This window comes from Acomys minous (assembly GCF_964271855.1).
Source record: "Acomys minous genome assembly, chromosome: 14".
In the NCBI taxonomy this organism is placed as follows: domain Eukaryota; kingdom Metazoa; phylum Chordata; class Mammalia; order Rodentia; family Muridae; genus Acomys; species Acomys minous.
Window position 1 is genome coordinate 61021430 of NC_140496.1, and position 21316 is coordinate 61042745.

Sequence of the window (21316 nt, forward strand, 5' to 3'; positions counted from 1 at the left end):
TAGATTTGCTGGCCTCTGCCTCCTGAGTGTTGGGATTAAAAGCATGTGCCACCACACCTGGAAATAATTCATCTTTAAAGCTCGCCTAGTTGCAATTCTGTTAAGTCTCTTAGCTCACTTTCACACGTGAGTCTGTCTTATCTTCATGGGTAAAAGGCCATACCAAACACAACAAGCTCAATGAAGAACAAAACACAGATCAAGCAAGGCATCAGGCACTTGTGCTAAGAGGCCCTTCTCACAGTCCCTCTCCGTAAACCGCCTATCTAAGGGCGCGATGGAAGTGCCCTGCAAGAGCTCACCTCGTCACAGGTTGGTGGCAATGTCTGGGAATGTTATGGAACCTGGAGGAGGTGGGGCTTAGCCAGAGAAAGCAAACCACTGGAGCTGGCTCTGAGAGTTTACAGCCTGGCCTCACTTCCTGTGCCCTCTCCTCTCCCCTCTCCCCACCCCCTTCTGCTTCCTCCATGTGAATCAAATGTGGCCGGCCAGCTTGCGGTCAGGGGCAGGTGCCTTCCCCACCATAATTGATTGACTATATTTATCCTCTCTGAAACCCCACGCCAAAATGTACCGTTTCACCTGAGTTGCTTTTTGTCAAGGTGTTCTATCACAGCCACAGAAAAACAACTAATACACTTGGCAAAAATGCTAGGGTAAAAGGAAATAAACTGATATTAGAGCTCTTCAGTTTTTAAATCATAAAAGGGAAAGAGTCCTAACTCTCCCAAGAAATCCTTCCCAGAATAAGATATTATATGAGTGCCAAGTAATCTATCTGTTGATGCCAACCAACTGTTCATTGGACACACCTGTCATGGCTTGTTCTGTTGATCATGTCTTTCAAGCCAGAGTAGTTATATCGAACTGTTCTCTAATGTGTCTGAAAAGCTAACTGAATTGATGAATAACATTACAGAAAGTTTGACACGGCTCAGTTATGAGAGCTTCTGTGTTTCACCGACTTATGCACACTAGGCTTACAAACGACCCTTTTCTGTTTGTTGTTTTCTCAGTCAAACTGTCCTTGAATAAAGCTATCAGTCAAAGACCCAGGGTATACAGATGTTAACAGTCGAAGCCACTCAGTGCCTGGCAACCGTTTGCCTAGCTTACCTATTGGGCTTGTATTTGTTGTCCTCTTCTTCATCGGTGTCACTACGGATGGTGATGACACTCACAGGAGGGCTGGGAGTATCTGGAATGATGATTGGCTGATGCTGGTCTTGGACAGGGACTAGGGAATTGTAAGAAGACGTGGTGCGGAGAGGACTACTCCCAACCAGAGAATAAACTTGGGAAGGCAGGACTTCAAGAGAGGATCTGCGGGGAAAGTTCACAAGTTAAGACCTGTCCTTGCCCCCTACCCTCCCACACTGAACATCTCTTCCTTTGACTTTCTAATTGTTTTCTGGTTGTTTTTTTAACCTAATCATTAAGATAATACACTAACTATAAAAGGTCTAATGAAAAACTAATGATTCTGGCTAGTGTTTCCAAGGATAATAATTTGCATTTTTAAAAAAGATTTATTTATTATGTATACAATGTTGTGTCTGCATGTACCCCTGCATGCCAGAAGAGGGCACCAGATCTCATTATACATGGTTGTGAGCCATCATGTGGTTGCTGGGAACTGACCATCTCTCCAGCCCAAGAATTTACATTTTTATGTACCTCTTCCCAGGTTAAGTTTCACTCTGCAAAGCGCAGGCAGAAAAATGAAAACATGCCTGGCCAAACACCTCACTGCTTGCCACCCTGACCTGATGACCTGAGTTCAATCCCAGAAACCAATATAGTAGGGCAAAACTGATTTCTGTGCATTGTCCTGTGACCTACATCTGCTAAGGCATGTGCAGTGCACAAGCACACACAGACACATACACACTCCACCTCACACCACACAAATAGTAAACATAAAAAGTTAACATAAAGTTAGCCTGGATCCAAAGTGACAGCAGAGATAAAGGATAATCATATTGAGGACATAGCTGCTGGATGAAAAGATCAGCCCACACTCAATTTGGCAGGCACTTGCTGCTTTATACCCCAAATACCTGTCCTGAATGCTGCACAACATCCCTCAAAGCTTTAACCACAGGATCGAACACAGACTTACTTGGAAGAGACTGGAGCAGACTGCTTATTCTTCTTTGAAGGGAGGGAACTAGACTGCTGCTGTCTGACAACATGGGCAACACCAACATTCAGAGGCTGAGCAGTGGCCAGCGTCACGTGGTTAGTCAGCAGAGATGGCTGCTGCATGATAGTGCTGTACTGGTTGCCATGAGAGTGGGCGTTCCTGTACACACAGAAACAAGAGGGAACTCCTCAAACCACTAACATCCAGGACCAAATGGCTATTAGCATGATTAAGACACTAAGCAGAGCTGTGTTTTGCCGTCATTCACTGTGATTATAAATCTTTAAGAACTTGCTGTATTTATAAATGAAGTAAATGATTCCGGACAACAGAACCGGCATTTTCTCAAAGGATTTCAAACATAAAACTTGCGTAATTTTCTTTCTAGTCTCTTCATATCAAGGACGCCTACTCTGTAAGATCCCACTCAGACAAATCTCCCAGAAAGAAAGAGAGGGTGCTTGCCTCCAGTCGGCCAGCTGCTGGCTGCTCCCCATGGCTTCTGGAAGCACTGCAGTGGGCTGGACAGAGTTGTGCAGAGCTACCCCAGGCAACTGCTGCCAAGCTGAAGGGAGGAGAATTTGTTGGGTCCCTCCAGGCCAAGCTTGCTGCAAGGAAACACACAGAAAACATCCACACTTGACTCATTCTTAGCTTTTTAAATTTGTTTTTCAGATGAAAGAAAAAATTGTATCTTAAAAAAAGTTTGTAGATTGTTAACTTGCAGAGATTTTTAAAAAAGAAAGAGAGAAGGTACAGAGGGCTTTACTATGAGTGTGAAAAGGGAAGGGCACGCTGTCTCTCCCACTATCTGCATCACCTGACCAGCAGGGTACTAAGAAATGAACAAAGGTCCCCACAATTTCCCAGTTTCTGTGATAGCAAGAAAAAGAACCCCGGGGGTCAATAAACCCTGGTGAAATAATCTTTTTTTTTAAATACAAAAGCCTGTAAGATGTATCCCTAGAAAGAGTTAAGAGGACTTGCTTAGGATTAAAAAATAGAGATTCTAAAATTTGAAAGCCAATCAGATTCAATCCAACCCATGAAATATAGGGCAGAACTGTCCTCTTTATTAGAGGGGTAGAAACTGCAGCAGAGGTGGATGGCCACATACCAAATGCTTTGGTAAATAAGCTGATACCAGCCAAAGAGCGCTAACATTACTTATAGCTATATGATAGAATTAAAAATTAAGTCAATGAACAAATTTTTTAAATGTATTTTAAAGCTCCATATTTGTTTTTAAAAGTTGCCAATCCATATTTGTCTTATGTATCATTTGCAGAAATGTATTTTAGTATAAAACGCATCGCTATAGGAAAATAGAGTACTTGTAGTTTTTAAGAAACAATGATGATACTTTCGATATATTGAATAACAAAATATGTTTTCTGTACTTCTAATAGAAACTGACATTGCCTGAAAAAAAAATATGTAACAAGAAGTTTCCTTTTTAAACCTGAATTTGGTAGTGCAATTATCAACTAGGGTACATATGGTTCTGTTTCATGAATTTCAAATTGCAAGGCCATCAAAACAGCTTTAAAAATATTTCTGCAAGTAACAGATCCACTTGTTACAAATACTCGTTCCAAACAAGAAGCCTTCTGAGCAGAGAAACTGCAAACACGTCTGCTATCATACGCAGAATTTAAAACAAAACAAAACAGAACAGAAAATAAGAGAAGATGTTAAGTCACACCATGCGTCTTTCCATAAGCCAACACCTGCACAAGACAAAGCATGTAGTTTAATACAAAGCAAGAAATAACATTCCAATGTGAGGCAGAAATCTGGCGTTCCAAGCGACGAACTGTTTTGACAGAGGAAGAACAAAAATATGCAAAGCTTAACAAATGGCTAGAGCAAACTTAAGAAGAGCAGCAAGGGTGAAGGGTCAACTGACATTCCCAATCTCAAAACTACAAGTGCGCAAGTTGGAATGCGGGCCAGCCAAGCTGGAGTTAGATCTGACTCCCTAGCACTCAGGGCTTATGCTTATAGAAACAATCCACAGGAGGCAAAGACTTTTAAACTGAGAACCAAACAAGTTCCATCCAAGTATGCTTCTGTAAGTGTTTTCATTCAGGAATACTTGAGAGGTAACAAAAGGGATTTAGATCCACTGTGAAACATAAGCACCAGAAGATTCAACAGCAATTTAGGCGTGCAGAGGCTTACCCAATTTTAAATTTCAAATAATGAAATGCTGGATTTGAAATAATTCTAACTCGCCCAAATAAACCAAAACAAAACACAGCCAAAAGTCACTCTGCAGGCTACAAATCCTGAAATACACTTCCAAAAAAAAAAAAAAAAATGCCTAAGCTGGACACACCTACAATTACAGCTAAGAGCACTGACTTTTCACTCAGGACTTTGAAAATCAAAAATACTATGTGTGCAAAATTGTCAGCAAATTTCCATCTTTGTATTACAATTTATTTGTAAAATAATTTCTAAAAAAAATCCCTACAAATAAGTTCTTTAATTTTGATCATCAATGTGACTTGTAAGTGTGTATTTTGAAGAGACCATCTTTAAGTGGAAGATAAAAGATGCCACTGATTGTGAATGCCAAAAAGAACTCTCTTCAGACAGTCACGGGAGGAAGTTAATGTTATAAAGTAATACATTAATACCATTTTAAGCAGGTCTATGTACACAAAAGTTTTAGAAGATTAATATAGCAAGAGGGAGCAGTGCAGCTAGCTTGATAGGGAGTTCACACTTTGGCACCTGGATACCTGTGGCAGGGCCAAACGGAAGGCCATTTCCTGCCATCTCAAAAGCCAAGGGTAAGAGAGGGCAGAAAACAGGTGAGAGTGCTGGCGTGCTCCTGAGGCTACACAGAGAGCGTTAACCACACTAGGCTGGCAGAGAAGAACCACACTGATGCTCAGAGTCAAACAGTGCTTCAGCAAATGTTGGGGAGAAAACAGTGAGACATTAAGGATGCAGCAAGAACACAGCCACAAGATGGCACATGCTTCCCCTCCGAGAAGACTAAGCTAGGGTTTGGGTTTTTATGTTTTTGAATGAGAAAACCAGAAGAACAGAACAAAAACAAACAGGAAAAAAATAAAAAAAATAAAAAAGAAAGAAACCAAAGAAACTCCGTTAGTAACACAATCAAGTGAGGGAATTACCAGTACAGCAGCAGTCTGTTCAACCAGCGCCGGCCGGCCGGCTGCGCAGCTCAGGGTAAAGGGCACCGCATACTGCGGCGTGATGGTGGCTACTTGAGGGTGGAGAGTTGCTACCATTAGTGGTGTACAGCTTCCCTGAAACGTAGACAGGCAGGTGAGTGAGATCAGCACCGAGGCAGGCTAGCTGGGTTCAGGGGTTCTCACTCCCCCCAAGGTATTGCTGACAATGAACTAATTCCATGGCACTTAAAACACACATGCCAAACACAACTTTTCCTTTTCAGCTGTGCATGGCTTTGACCCACTAGGGTAAAAGTCAATGTATCAGGCAAGGAAAAAAAAAAAGTATAGGAATCTTTCTTGGACAAGATTCAGAGCATCCATTCTATAAAACATTTATGAAGAAATCTTCCTCTTACTCACAAAGTAAGTTTTTGGATTTCAGAATTTCTTATACATCATGGACCACAAACATTTACATATAGAATTCAAAGTGGAATGTTGCATACTATATAAATCCTTCACGACTTTGTTTATGACCTTAGTTTCTCAAATCATCTGGAAAATATAACATTTTAAAGTTTTCTACTAAACGCAGGGAATGAAGGATTATAATATTTGAGGGTATAGTCTGATGTGAGTCAGCTTCATGGTTATCAATTCTACAGTACAACAGGGACACAAGACGGGCAGGAATGAAACCATATATTTTACAATAAGAAACTTATGCATGTGTATTATCATGACCACATCTCATGTCTACAACGTCATCACTACAAGACTAAGAATATAATAAGAGAACTGTAAAAGACAAGATAAAGTATTCTGTTCTCTTATAGATATTTCATTTTAAGACGTCTGAATCATGAGCAAGAAAGATCTTATAGACAAAGCAAATACCACCTTTTTTTTTTTTCCAGGACAAAACATCTGAATCTCAACAGTACTTGAGCAATACTGCATACTCCGTTCTGGCATTTACCTGCGTGAGTACTCCTGACTGTATCTGCAGTGGCTGAGCAGCGGGCGCCTGGGGTACAATTGGCACAGCGTTATCCATCCTCACAGGGAATCCAGAATGTTTTGTTGTTGCTTGCAGCCCAGCTGGTGAAGAAAGCATCAAAGTTAAATTGCTTTGCTGGGTCTAAGAAGACTGTGGGTTTTTCTGTTTTTCGGTGGTGGTCTTTTTTGGAGGGACGGGGGGCTTTTAGCTTGTTTTCACTGCTCAGGTTTTAGTTCTAGACACTTAAGACAAAGCCTTTCCACTCACAGGTCACTGGGGTTAAGAAAAGGAGGCTGTTCCCTTCAGATTAAATCAGTGCAGAGGCATTTAATATAGGGAAGGCTGGCTTAAGGGGATGCAAACTCTTCTAACGGTACAATACGTAATCCATTGCCGTTACTGGCACAGGTAAAAGCCAGACAACCTTCACGCGAAGTCCCATTTGCCTTCCAGTTCACTGGGGGAGTGGGTGAGAAAGAACATGCTTTCAGACTGTAATCTATCAAAACCACAGCTGAACATCATTCAATAATTTATGATCTGTTACCCTCTTGTGTGGAATGCCTTAAAGGATATGTTCCTCCTCAAAAAGTATAACCTAGTTCAAAAATTAGTTACATGCCATAGCTAAAGATAAAAGTAAAAAAAATAATAATAAAATAAAATAAAGTCAACAGAAAATGAAGAAATTATGCCTAGAATAAAAAATAGGTATGCAGGCTTCTAGAAACCTCCTCTGTTTAGTAGCTTCTGCATCTGACTCTGGTAGATAAGGAGCAGCTGGGAAATGAACTGCTGCTTGTAAACAGTGCCTGTGGTGACTTATCTCAATGTTTTGGCATAAACAACAAATAAATTTCTTCTGTAAACAGCATTGTCTTGATCTGGGGGGGGGGGGGAGGAACATAGTTCCTTTTGTCAAGACTAAACAGCCCAGAGAGACTTCTTATAAAGCTACCCTCCTGTCAGCGCAGTCACTAGAGTTTACATTTCAGTCATGCCCCCTGCCTGCAATTCTGCTAAGTGAAGACTCTAAAACGATTCCCAACCTTAATCTCTTTCTGCCTCTCCCTTACTCCCACCCGGCAGTGTCTTCTTACGCAGCTCTGACTGGTTATGACCCTGTGGTCTTGCTGCTTCGGTCTTTCAAATGCTGGGAGCACAGGTGTGCCACTATCCCTGGCCTACTTTGTCTTAACATTACTACAGAAGTGCCATGCGAGCATAATTTATAGTGCATAATACTGCCATTTTCAGTCAGTCTCCCAATTTTCTGTTAGTAATTTATAGGGAATAGCAACAAGCTGTGAGAAAGAAAAGTGTATTCTAGAAATGTTCAAGGAGGAAATAATAAAATCAGAATTAAATTTACTTAAATATGCCTTTTATATAAAAAAGTGCTACTTATAAAAATAAAAATAAAGATATTAAAACTTAAAGGTAGTTAGCTAGGCTGTCTGAGGCAATATTATCCAACAGGAAAGCTAAGCCATGCAAAACTGTAGTTTCTGGTGCATGACTAACTCCAGGCCAGCACTGTGTAAGAGCTTCTCAAAACATGTAGGGACTGAGAAAGCAAACTCTGGTCACTACGGTAGCTCATCTGTGGCTCCCAGAGTGATAAAGTAAAAGAGGAGAAACTTACAGACTAGTTGCCACTGGGCAAAATATGTGCTGCACTAGTCAACTGGAATAGTATGGAAAGTCATTTGCAGTACTGACCTATAAATGCTTGACTGCTGCAAGGCACAGCAGTGTGGCTAAGTTAAAACTAGTTGCTTCTTTCTAACACAAAAGAAAGCAAAGAATGACAAGAGACAATCATTTGTCCTGAAATCCTGAGCTAAGAGAACGGGAGTTATTTTTTGTTCTCTTTCTTGGTTTGAATATAGTACTTTAAATATAGAGAACTGGAAGAAGGTGGAAAGAAGAGTAAACTGCCTGATACTCTAAAGAACAGCGATGTGTAAAGGATAGAAAGGTGAGCAACTCTCAGGTTGTAGACTGCTGGGCAGAAATCAGCAGCACGTGGCTGCGGCTGGCTGAATCAAGCAGCGCCTGTATACAGCTATCTCTGTTTAAACGCCAAAAGGCAGCACCAACATCTCAAAACGTATGTGATGAAAGCCCACCACCTAGGCTCCGACTGCTCTGCTGTAAGTGACTACAATACTTCGGGCATAATCAGGGTTCATCATTTATAAACTGGGGTGATATTACCCTCTCCAGAGCCACACACAGATGAACTGATTCCTGTAACAGGAGGGTCTGGTGTGTATTACAACACATCTCAGGTATCACTGTCACTGCCTCATTTGCAAACTCCCTCTCACCCAAACATTTTAAACCTTCTTATTATCTCCTCAGGTTATCTAGACTACCTTGACCAAGATTTTTTTCCCCCAAAGCTTGTATTTATTGTCAAATTGTACCAAAAGGAGTTCTCCCAACTCTCCTCCTTTATTGCCTCAGTTTACATTTTGTTCTGTTAAAGAACTCAAAAGTTCTTTTATCTCAGATGATACTGAGATACAGCAGAGAATCTCAGAACGTCACTTCTGAAATTGGTGACGGGGGATATCTAATTTGCTACTTTCTATAGAAGAACCAACCAGTTTGTGACAACCCAAAGTATGGACTCTACTCCTATGAGGTATATATAGAAAATAATTTGGTAACTTAGGCTAAATGTGCATTTACGGGTTGTGACTCTGCTCCTCCGCTCGCCCTGCGGCCTCGCCCTGGGTTACATGGCTACCGCTCTCCTGGCCTCCCGGTAAGCTCTCAGTCTCCCCCAGCCCCTCATTTCCTTCCGATGGCTCCGCCTCTGCCAGAAACCAAACAAACAAAAGTCACAATCAATGAGTAACTGAAGTAAAAAGATAAAAATGCTACCTGCTTCTATATAAAAAGCTATGAGAAGCCTAAATCCCAGTTTATTCCCATACTGATAACAGGTTTCTCTTTCTTCTTTTTATAATTTATTTTATTTTACGTTCACTGGTGTTTTGCCTGCGTGTATGTCTGTGTGAGAGTGTCAGATTTTGGAGTTACAGTTGTGAGCTGCCATGTGGGTGCAGGGAATTAAACCTGGGTCTTTTGGAGGAGGAGTCAGTGCTCTTAACCTCTGAAACATCATTCCAGCCCCCTCTGGCCCCAAGCCCTTCTCTTTTTTCAAAAGTAGTGTTTTCAGTTTGCATACAAACAACACTTTCTTCTCATTCATCTCTTTCCTGCTGTCCTGGTCGCCCCAGCCCCTGCAGGAGTTCCCTTTCTCTTCCCTGTTAGTCCCTCGCTGCTTTCCAATCACACGTACTCCACCACCCAACCTCCCACCTCCCTGAAGATCTTGTCCTGCCCTGCCACAATCTCCTTTCTAACTTTATGACCTACAAACAGACATGTATCAGTACACACACACACACACACACACACACACACACACACACACACAATTTTAAATCTAGGATCTACATAAGAGAAAATTACATATTATATATAAGAGAGATTACATGTAACAGGAAATGTGATGTTTGTTATCTGAGTCTGGCTAATTTGTTGTTTTTATTTTTACTTTTTTGGGAAAGGGTGTCTTACTATAACACCTGACTAGCTCCACAATCCTCCTGCTAGGATTACAGGTATGAGTCACTACTCAGGCCTGACACTGACTTGCTAAGGGAAAGCCAAGTGTGTTTCAAAAAAGACTCAAAATAATTTAACCTTCTAAGTAGCTCACCAAAACAACCAACACACATTTCCCATATTTTAGAGGGGGTGGGGGACAGAACTGAACAGACTGGATTGTAAAACAGTGAAAAATAAGGAAGCATGGAAACGTGAAAATTAATCTTATTGGAACACAGAGCTTGAAGAATATGAATCATACGCTGAAGCAGATGTTTTAATGCCTTCCCCAAGTGCCTCAGCTTGTAGAATTTTTCAGTTAAAAAAATAATGATATGTAGTACTGAAATTTTTTAGTTTCTATATTCTTAACTGTTTATATCCTATAATAAAATAGCATCTTATTTTAGTTAAAATGGAATGAGATTAGATTCAATACATATCAATTCTGGTTAGAGTAATTTAAAAATGTATATATTCTTTATACTGAGATATATATGCTTATACAAGATAATATTTTGCTTCAGTGAGCACAAACACATAAAGCAATTCATTAAGGAAATAGAAACTGAGCTCCTTTAATCTGTCAGGCAGTATCGTAATTAGAGAAAAATCAATGTAAAGAGAAAATCTACCTCATGACAGCTCCCAGTTTCAGTTATCCTTATCATCAGTTTAAACTTGTGAAAGATCAGACCTGACCAACTACCTCTGCCTAGAGCAGGCAGGTGCATGTAAGGCTCCGGGCAGAGGCGGTTCTGTACTTACTCTGAAAAGCAGGTGGACATACTATGAATGTTTGTTGGAACGGATCTGTCTGAGTGCAGATCTGGGTTGTCCCAGGCTGTAAGGAGACGCCCTGCTGGGCGACTCCAGGGACTGGTGCAGCAGACGATGGGTACAGAGCTGACTGGTAGTTTAGCAGTGAGACATCTGAATTAGCCAGAGAAAGAGTAGCAGCTGCTGCAGTGGAACTGGAAGCTAAAACACTGGCCTGAAAGCAAAAGGATTACAAACACACACTAGTGTAAGGTGGAGAGAAACAATACGCATGTATTCTTAACAAAATTTATAAAAAAAACTTTTGAGGCAGGGTCTCATGCAGTCCAGGCTGGCACCGAGCCCCGAGTGACATTTGAACTCCTGACCCTCCTGTCTCTGCCTCCTGGCTGTGTGACTTATACGTGTGTACCACCGTACTTGTTTTATGCAAGCCGGCAAGCACTCTGCCTTAAAAAAACAAAACAACAACAACAAAATAACCATACAACAAAGGGTTTATTCTACTTTGTTTTGTTTTTTGTAACCAGGTCTTTCTGTGTAGTCCTGGATGGCCTGGAATATGCAGACCAGTCTGTCCTAGAACTCAAAGAAATCTGCCTGCCATTGCCTGTGATAAAAGGTGTGCACCACCACACTTCCTTAAACATGTCTTTCCTTACTGCACCATGTGTAAGTGAAGTGGAAAGACAATTCGAGGGAGAGTCAGTGCTCTCCTACCATCCAGGAGTCAAACTCAGGTGTCGGGCTGGACAGCAAGCACCCTGACTCACGATGGAGCCATCTTGTCAGCCCAGAACACACTTTACAATGTAACGACGGGATCTATCCCCAAAATAAGCAATGACAAAGACAGACCATGAAGGTGAGTGAGCACATGAAGAGGGTCAAGGCCTGTTCTTTGGTGCTGGCTGGTTGTAACTATGTAAAAAGTCAGCTATTTCTGCACAAAATATGCTTCATAGGAGATTCCACTAAAACTCACATGCACTTCCAGTTTTTAAAAAGTAGACCAAACTAAGAAATTAAGAAGCTTACATTTTTAGAAACAACAAAAAAGGTGCACTTCTTATTAACAAGCACCCCTTTAAGATCAGGATTCAAAGAACCCCTGAATAAAGTAAAATCCTATTAGAAAGAGTGAGTCATTTGGTTAAACTCAGTAAAACTAGCAACAACAAATAACCCAGCATCCAGAGCCCACGTACACCAGGACTCACAAGGACTTGGAGCAGGCTCTGTACTTAAATGCTGTCAGCTCATGACTGACAAGTAAAGTCAGGCTAGTTTATCTTTTAGTATGTTTGCCAAGCAGAAAATTCTTTTTCTCCCCTAACAGAGGAAACTGAATCTTAAAACTGACCTTTACTATTATTGCCCACGTCTGTACATGACACTCCTGAGTGTGGGCATGTATGTTCCATAGTCTGAGGACAACTTTTGGAAATTCCTTTTCTCCCTCTACTGCGAGTTCTCTTGGTAAATCTGAGATCATCAGGCTTGCACGGCAAGTACTTTTACCTGATGAGCCATCTTGCCCAGGCCCTCAAACAGAAAATGCTTAAGAAGCAGCAGAAATGCCAACACAAGGACTGGTTTCCTTGTCCCACTGCCTCCTGTCCCCCTTAGACCTGGGTTCCCACAGGCAGTCACTGAGTACCTGATTGTGCACTGTGTTGAGCTGGTTGCTGAAGCTCATGGTTAGGTTTGTGCTTGTATTTGGAGCAACATGTGTAGTGAAGGGACTCTTGATCTGACTCACTGTGTCGTACATGTGAACCCTCCGCTTGCAGATCTCCATGTTCTGGAAACAAGACTTAACACTGAAAAAGATTAGAAATTCACTAAATGAATTCTGACACTTAAACAACAAAAAACTGAAGACAAACACTGAACCAAGTATTTTTTTTTCCCAAACATTTTTAGAAAAAAAATAAAAAGAATCCAGGGTCTTCATAATAATAAGAAAAATATCCACTTCTCTTTAAGCCCCACAACTTTTCAGTAAAAATGAAAAGCACCAGTGAATCAGTACCTAGCACCAGAGTTCCTGCTAGCCTGATAGCTTCCTTTATAAGACAACAAGTCAACCAAGAGCCACATGCTGGCAGAAAGCCCCATACTCACTGGTTACTGTGTGGAAAATCCAGAAGGTGAGTCATTGTCACAAACTGGTGGTTAAGAGTTTTCAGAGGCGTGATTCTCTTATCTGCATCAATCGTCAGCATTTTCTTTAAGAGATCAATGTATTCTCTCCGATCTGCCTTCTCTGCCAACATGTCTGTTCCCTCTAAGTCTGTAGACATATTTACCTTCCAAAGAAAATTAGAAATATTACATCTCTCCACTTAAGTTAAATGGTAAATTAAGAATTTGCTGTGTCTGCTTTTGTCTCCAAATGAGAGAAAGCAGATATTTAATACTGGCATTTTATAAAAAACCGGGGAAATTAAGTTTAATTACAGAGTAGTAATTTCCACAGGAGGAATCTCTGCTGCTATGTGGCACAAGAGAGCCAAACTGATTCTTGGCATTAAAATTTCTAAACAAGTTAAGCAAACAAAATCTTTGTTTTTATTGAAGTATACAAGTTTCTATTGTTGAAAAGATTGAATGGCATAGTACAACGTGTTTAAATTTGGAGCCCAATAAGCACTCTCTGTAAATGTGAGCTCTTCTGAAATCATTTATTTAGTAGAGAAAATGAGACAAGAAAGAAACCTTTATAAGTACTACTCTGAAATAATGGTATGTAAAAAGACCCAGTGAGCAGAAGAAAGGGGGAAGCAGACACGGGTTGACTCTTGTTTAAAGTGTTTCGGATTTCAGGGCCTTAAGAGTCTGGAATGCTCATACAGAGCAGTGGTGGCCCACACCTCTAATCCAAGCACTCAGGAGGCAGAGGCAGGCGGATCACCATGAGTTTGAGACCGGCCTGGTCTACAAATAAGCTCCAGGACAGCCAGGGCTACACAGAGAATCTGTGTCTCGAAAAAAGAAAAACAACCAAAGATTTTGGAATATTCACACAGACTCACCCAGTTGAACAGCCCTGACCCAAAAACCCCAACCCTGAAACTTGTAAAATCTAAAGTTTTAGTAATACTTGGAGCTCATAGAACTTCAGATTTGCGGACATTTCTCAGTGTGTGAGTTTGGGAAAGCTCAATCACATCTCTTTAAAGTATCCACTATTAGGATTCAAAGGTTCTTTTAACATGTGGCGCAGTCCTCAGAGCCGTGTCTGACAGAAGCATCATGTGCTCTCCATGCCTCTCTCTTACCTGAGCCATGTCGTCTAAACAGTTAAAAATGTACTTCCGGGCTTCTTTTGACTTTATTCCAGTCTCCAATTCATGTTCTTCAGGTGTCTATAAAACATGAATTTAAAAAAAAACCAAACCTCTACATTTTACTTTAATACAAAGAGACTGTATCGTCACCTTGCCCACTATAGATGGCAAAAACAACCTGAAAATCTTGCCGTGGAGAAGTGTGGCCTTACCATGGGGCATCCTCTCAACAGTGCTAAAGACAGGGGTGGCAACAGTGACGCTACACACTGCTGGGCATCAGGGGAACAGGACATCACCAGTTCTCTTAAAGTTGCTTGGACACGGACACCACACCCCAACACTAACTGTTTAATAGGCTCACAGGCAGACAATCATGAGGTTAACTCGATTTCTCACACTGCAGGAGTAGGCTCAGAATTAAAAACAGACTCTTATTTTAGGAAAATCTCTAAGGCCTGAATGTGACAAGTTAGAGAGTTAGGTTGTCTTACCACATCTAGTGAGATTTCTCTGTGACAGTCTTCGTGACATTTCTCTGGGTCCCACACCACTTACTGCGCCCTGTTCTCCATAGTCCCCTCAACTGCTGATGCTAATTATGCAGCCCAAGCTCAGCCATCTGAACTGGCTTCACTAGCTTGATTTTTATCCAGTCAGTAGGCTATATAGATACACTAAAATAATTTTCAAAGGTTGTCTCCTATAAATAGCCCCACACACACACCTTCCTTCCTCTAAGTCAAAAAATTATTTACTAAATTCAAAGTTGGGGTAGAAGTACAGAAACGTGCAGTAGGGTAGGGAAGACACACCTTAAGCCTCCACAGTGGGTACCCCAAATTAGGATCTCTGTTGAAAAACCTGCTTGTTTTTGTCCCAGCGCTGAGAAGATATTCAGCAGGCAGGCCTTGTGTTTGTGAAATATAACGAATCTGAAACAGCAAAACCATCAAACATCAGTTTCAAGTAAAAAATTATCAAAAGCTTTTACACTGAAATAGTAACTCTGGCCAGAAAAGAGGTGTTTTTATGACTACATTAACCCTCTGATCAACACAAGTGAAATGGACCAGTAAACAATCTACACACAAAATGCACAGCCACAAGGAATATCCAAATATTCACTTTGCAACTACTGTGAAGTACTATTTAGAGAAAACTCAGTTTTAAAATATTTTTAGGGTAATCTATTTTTCTCTTATGTCAGACTTTAAATAAAAAGTTAAAAAAGAAAAAGAAAAAACCCAAAAGTAAGATTCTGGGACAGATCAGAATGGTTTCCAGTTCAGGAAAAATAATGAGCCTAGAGCAGTGTGCGAGCAATGGAGAGCAGCGGCCACACTCGAGAGGCTCCAAGACGGCGACAGATGTACGCCCTGATGTACGCATGTCACACACGTAAACAAACTACATGTCTCTTCATAGAATGTGTCAACTGTGGGCTCTACCAGTTAAGAACACTTGCTGCTCACAGCCAAATGGCATATTACAACCACTGTTAAGTCCAGTTCCACGGGATCTGGTGCCTCCTGCTTCCGCGGGCACATGTGGGTTACAGACATATATGTAAGCAAAGCACTTAAACCATAAAATAAAAATAAATCTAAAGAAGAGCTTATTAATTTATTACCCAACTATCAGCATGTAATTTTTCTTAATGTCTTTCTTAATCTACAGCCTACACGAGGGCAAACAATGTTTTGCTCATCAGTGAGTTCCTACAGTAACCCAGAGTATAGCTATCCAAGGACAAATCAAAACCCTAAGTGCAAGAGCTTAGAATGATAAAGTTATCAAAAGAAAACTGATGGGGAAGCTGTATGACACTAGACTTTGCAATTATTTCTTGAATATAATACCAAAAAGAACAAACAAAGGAAGAAAACACAAACTAGGCTTCAAAGTAAAAAATATTTGTGCACCAAACAGCATCATCAACAGCTAAAAAGGCAGCCCGCTCAACAAATTAACAGAACACTTAGAATAGAAACAACTACAACTCGGAAATGAAAAACAAGCCACAGTAAAAGATAGGCAATGAAGCCAGAATGGTGGTGCAAGCCTGTAATCCCAGCACAAAACAAGCAAAGCAAAGCAAAATAAAAAAAGCAATGAACCTACAGATACAAAATACCCAAATATTCAAGAAGCACATGGATGGAGAAAGATGTCCAGCATCACTAACCATTAGGGAAATACAAACCTAATTTACAACAAATAACACACTCACAAAGATGGCTAATTTTAGAAAAAATAAAAATAATGTTTTCTGCCCTGTGAAATAGTAAAACCTTGGGTACTGATGGTGAAATGTTGAGGCCCTTCAGGAAGGTAAATACAGTTACTCTATGACCTAGTGATTCCACTCTAAGCTATATATGTAAATGAGGGGATTTTGCTCCTTTTGCAGAATAAAGCCTAGCATTTATAAGGCTTTATGTATTGCTATTAAACCAAAGAGGAAATAGAAAGGAAGGAAGGAAGGAAGGAAGGAAGGAAGGAAGGAAGGAAGGAAGGAAGGGAGGGAGGGAAGGAAGGACGGAGGGAAGGAAGGAAGGACGGACAGATAAATACTGGATGGATGGATACTGGACATCTGTATACCAATGCTGACAGAAGCATTATCCACGATAGGCAAAAGGTGGTGATAAGCATGTGTACTGCCACTAACATGTGGATAAACAAAATGTGGGATGAACATACAGTGAAACAGCATTCGGCCACACAAGTGATGCTCTGATATGTCTACCACAGAACAACACACTTCCTATGTGATGATTATTTATGATATGTCAGAATAGGCAAATTAAAATAGAGAAAAACTAGACTGGTATTGATGTAGAGGTAAGAGAAACTGAGAAGTGTGGAAGAAACAGGCATTAACAGCTAATGGATAGTAGGTGTCATTATGAATAACAGAATGCTCTAAAACTAATAATAGTTGGACATTCCTGTAAGCATACTAAAACCCATCAGTCTGTACACTTCAGATGGCTGATAGTATGTAAATTCTAACTCTCAAGTTATTTTTCATAAAAGCAAACAAACAAACAAAAACCTTAGCTGGACCCTGCTGTGTGAGTCCTTTTGTGCAGCCCAGATGCACTGAGATAAACTCTCCCCGGTCCTGCTCCTGAGCAGCATGCTATTTATTCGACCCAGGCCAACTATTCTTCCTCCTGCCCATCAACGTTATTACCTAGAAACTTTCACACACCGTTCTTCTTTACCAGCGCTGGCTGCTGTCTCAGCTCCGAATCCCAACTGCCCTTGCTTCCACTCCCTAGGAAAGTTACGCCAACCTGTTGCTAGGCTTGAACTTGTGCCACCCAATACTTGGACTAGGAACTGTATTCCCGGAGGATCTAATTGCTTGGAGCAGAAGCCATGAGTCCCCTCAGTTGTTCAAAAACAAAAAGGATATATTTTCGGGAGGTGAGAGGGAAGAGAATCTACAGCTTTCATTAGATTCTTAAGAATTTAGAAAAACCAAGGACTCCATAAGATTACGGATTCGCATAATTTCCTATCCTTCGTACTTTTTCTTTTAAATTAGCCAGCTTGTTTCTAACAAGGTAGGAAAGGTTAAAAACTGACAAGGCACAACATAACTGGTTTCTTATGAACAATCTATATTATAATCTCTCCAAGCCATTTCAAAAAGAAAATCAAGTTCTAAGCTAGGAGAAAACAAGTTTTGCTCTTTTCACCTTCTAATTTCAAATAATTATTTCTCAAAAACACAACAAACAAACTAAACTTATGTATCTGGTTGCGTCAAGGGTGAAGGCAGCTGAAGATAGACTGCTAACATGGAAATCTCTCTCTCTCTCTCTTTCTCCCTCTCCCTCTCTGGTTTTTCGAGACAGGGTTTCTCTGTGTAGCTTGGCTGGCCTAGAACTCATAGAGATCCACCTACCTCTGCCTCCTGGAGTGTTGGGACTAAAGGCATGCACCACCATGCTCAGCTTTTTCCTTCCTTCCTTCCTTCCTTCCTTCCTTCCTTCCTTCCTTCCTTTCTTTTTTAAGAGCAAGAAACGGGACTTTAAATTACTTCCACAGTAAAGTTTTCTCAATAGACCAATTTCTTAGGAAACGGTAGCCTGTCCTCTAACTTGTCAATTTTAACCCAGTAGCAGCATTTTACAGGTCATGAGTCAGTCAAGGCAGCACACACCTGGAATCCCACCCAGGACTTGGGGGAGAAGCCAAAAGGTTGGGGAGTTAAAGGTGAGCCTCCACAACATAGTGAGTTCAAAAAATATTTTGTAACTCAAATGATTTCTCCCATAAAACCTATCTCAGAAGAGAGGTAATCTGTAGCACAGCTTTGGGGCCTCACATGTTTCAGTTACTTCATTCTGAGCTATGTATAACAAAACAGCAACAGCTCTGAGTGAGCCGAGGTTTACCCCCAAAACTCCAGATAAGCCTTACCTTCCTTTCAGCTCTGAACTCATAAGACACAGTTGACTAGACCAGAGTTAATCAGCACAGAGCTAGAAAAATACCAATCATATGTAATATAAAATAGAATCCTTGTTTATCACAGAGATTAAAACAATTTGAGACCAAATGGATCATAGAGGGGAAAATTGTTTTTGTTTGTTTCAAAACATGGTTTTTCTATATAGCCCTGAATACCCCTGGATCTCTGTAAAATAGGCTAGCCTCTGCCTCTAGAGTGCTGGGTTAAAGGTGTGAGCCACCAGTGGAAAAAACTGTTTTTAATCTTTAGTGAGAATTAGACTCCTTTTTCTCTACCTAAATACTTTGCTACCACATTTATTTTTCTAGACTATACTGTACTAGTAACTACAGTTGACCAACCCTTGACCAACACAAGGGTTATGGCACCAATGCTCCGTCCTACATTATAGTAAAAAATTTGCATGTACCTCCTCCACACCAATGTTGGGTATCAAATTTAGCCTACATGTTATGCAAGTGCTCTACCACTGAAGCTATTATCGCCACCCTGACTATTGTGCATCCTCCAAACTTAATTACTAGAAGCTTAGTGTTAAGCAGAAACCTTACCAAAAGTATAAACGGGCAATTAACATATACTTGTTTGTAAAAATGCAAAAGCAGCTGGGCGGCGATGGTGGTGGTGCACACCTTTAATCCCAGCATTTGGGAGGCAGAGGCAGGAGGATCTCTGTGAGTTCAAGGCCAGCCTGGTCTACAGAGAGAATTCCAGGACATCTAGAGCTGTTACACAGAGAAACCCTGTCTCGAAAAACAAAACAGAGGCTGGAGAGATGGCTCGGGGGTTAAGAGCACTGTCTATTCTTCCAAATGTCCTAAATTCAATCCCCAGCAACCACATGGTGGCTCACAACCATCTACAATGAGATCTGGTGCCCTCTTTTGGGGGGCAGGAGTACATGCAGGCAAAATACTGTATATGTAATAAATAAATAAATCTTTAAAAAAAAAGAAAACAAAACAAAACTGCAGAAGCATGGGAGATCAACTGTCAACAAAACCGAGCACTTAGATAGAAATGACTAGCATGCATTTTAAATAGATGCTCACTACCCTTGAGTCCAGAATATCAATACCAAGAGGTGGCCGCAAATGACTACACTAGCATAGTACACACCAAGTTATGCACACTGCACTGTGAAATGTTTGCGTTCCTGTTTAAGCATGCCACATGCCTTTAATCCTATCACTCAGGAGGCAGAGGCCAGCCTGGTCTACATGGTGAGTTTCAGAACACCCAGGGCGATGCTGAGAGACCCAGTCTTTTAAAAAGAATTGCATCATGTGTGGTCTTATATGTAAGATTTCGGAAAGTTTTAACCTTTTAAGAATAGATCTAGCCGGGAGTGGTGGCGCACGCCTTTAATCCCAGCACTCGGGAGGCAGAGGCAGGCGGATCGCGGAGAGTTCGAGGCCAGCCTGGTCTACAAAGTGAGCCCAGGACAGCCAAGGCTACACAGAGAAACCCTGTCTCAAAAAAAAAAAGAATAGATCTGATAGCTGGGCACAGTGCCACACACCTGTAATTCCAGCACTAGGGGAAGCAGAGGCAGGGGGATCTCTGCGAGTTTGAGGCCAGCCTGGTCTACAAAGCAAGTCTAATAGATTTGTACATACTTTTGGTAAGTAACAAAATAATAAACAACTTGTCCATGTCTCTATTATGCACTTAGGATACCCCTAATTTTTCAATATTCCTCTGCTGTGTAGTCTGTTTCTTCACTTTGTTGTAAAAGCACTCAGTGTACGTGTGGACCTGCGCATTCTGAGTGTTGCCGCTTTCCATGTCCATTCAAATAAGCACTCTCACCTGATCATACTCTGAAGCACCAGGATAAAGAGGCCATCCCAGGAACAGCTCGGCTATTACACAGCCCAGGGACCACATGTCAATAGCTTCACAGAACGGCAATCCGAGAATAATTTCAGGGGCTCTAGCAAAACACAAAGATAGCAGATAAAATAACAAACATTGCTCGGGGAAATTAACTATGGACACTGAACTCAGCAACAGGCACATTTATTTAAAGAAACTAAAAACCATCAGTACACAACTACTCAGTCAAAACTCAGGAGGCCTGACATGTTGTAGAATTCAGAAGTTTCTGAACTGCAGAAAGGTAATATGGAACATAACCTACATATCCCACAATACCATAGAGTTCATGACAGTGCCCCATAATTGAACACATTAATATCTCTGTAATAATACAGAGGCAGATTAAGTTGACTTAATAAAGACATTAATCTTATAATGGTTCAAGGTCGGTCCTGATGATAAAGAAGTTTATATTAGCCAGGCATGGTGGCCCACACCTTTAATCCCAGCACTTAGGAGGCAGAGGCACCAGGATCTCTGTAAATTCAGATTTCTGTAAATTCAAGGCCAGCCTGGTCTACAAAGTGAGTCCAGGACACAGGGCTACCCAGAGAAACCCTGTTGGGAGGGGGGAGTTGATACTAAACTCAGGGGGCTTTTTCTCCATTGGGAGCTCTTTAAATACTAGACTTTTCAAAAAAGATCTATGCAACTTAAGAGTTGTTTTACTCCCTTAATAACAAAAATGATTTCTAAAAAGATGATATAGCAGACTCAAGGGCCAGCCTGTGAGACTTTGAACATTTCATAGCAGACAGTAGGAGTATCTATCATACAAGATTGTTACAAAGTTTAAATAATAAAGTCTTGAGCCAGGGCTTGGTCCATAAGAAGCATATGTAAATGTCAGGCATAATAACAACGATTATTATTAGAGTACCATTATTTTGAGTCTTCAAGCTCTATACTTTTAGAAATTTCATTTTCATTAATGCTTCAAGT

The 21316-nt window shown here is 40.9% G+C and overlaps 1 protein-coding gene across 7 annotated transcripts in view; it reads right to left on the reverse strand.

The window, feature by feature from the left end:
• The window catches only part of HIPK1 (homeodomain interacting protein kinase 1), a 52797-nt gene that overhangs the window by 9472 nt on the left and 22009 nt on the right, over nucleotides 1-21316 (reverse strand). For 6 of the 7 annotated variants that reach the window (XM_084755347.1, XM_084755344.1, XM_084755346.1 and 3 more), the window contains 11 exons: nucleotides 20306-20429; nucleotides 14817-14936; nucleotides 13993-14079; nucleotides 12836-13020; nucleotides 12369-12531; nucleotides 10697-10922; nucleotides 6281-6402; nucleotides 5299-5433; nucleotides 2612-2754; nucleotides 2123-2305; nucleotides 1117-1323 (listed from right to left, as the gene is read on the reverse strand). In XM_084755347.1, the coding sequence (XP_084611473.1) occupies nucleotides 1117-1323; nucleotides 2123-2305; nucleotides 2612-2754; nucleotides 5299-5433; nucleotides 6281-6402; nucleotides 10697-10922; nucleotides 12369-12531; nucleotides 12836-13020; nucleotides 13993-14079; nucleotides 14817-14936; nucleotides 20306-20429 (1695 nt within the window). The remainder of the gene's footprint in view (nucleotides 1-1116; nucleotides 1324-2122; nucleotides 2306-2611; nucleotides 2755-5298; nucleotides 5434-6280; nucleotides 6403-10696; nucleotides 10923-12368; nucleotides 12532-12835; nucleotides 13021-13992; nucleotides 14080-14816; nucleotides 14937-20305; nucleotides 20430-21316) is intronic. The other variant, XM_084755348.1, reaches the window with a different exon arrangement.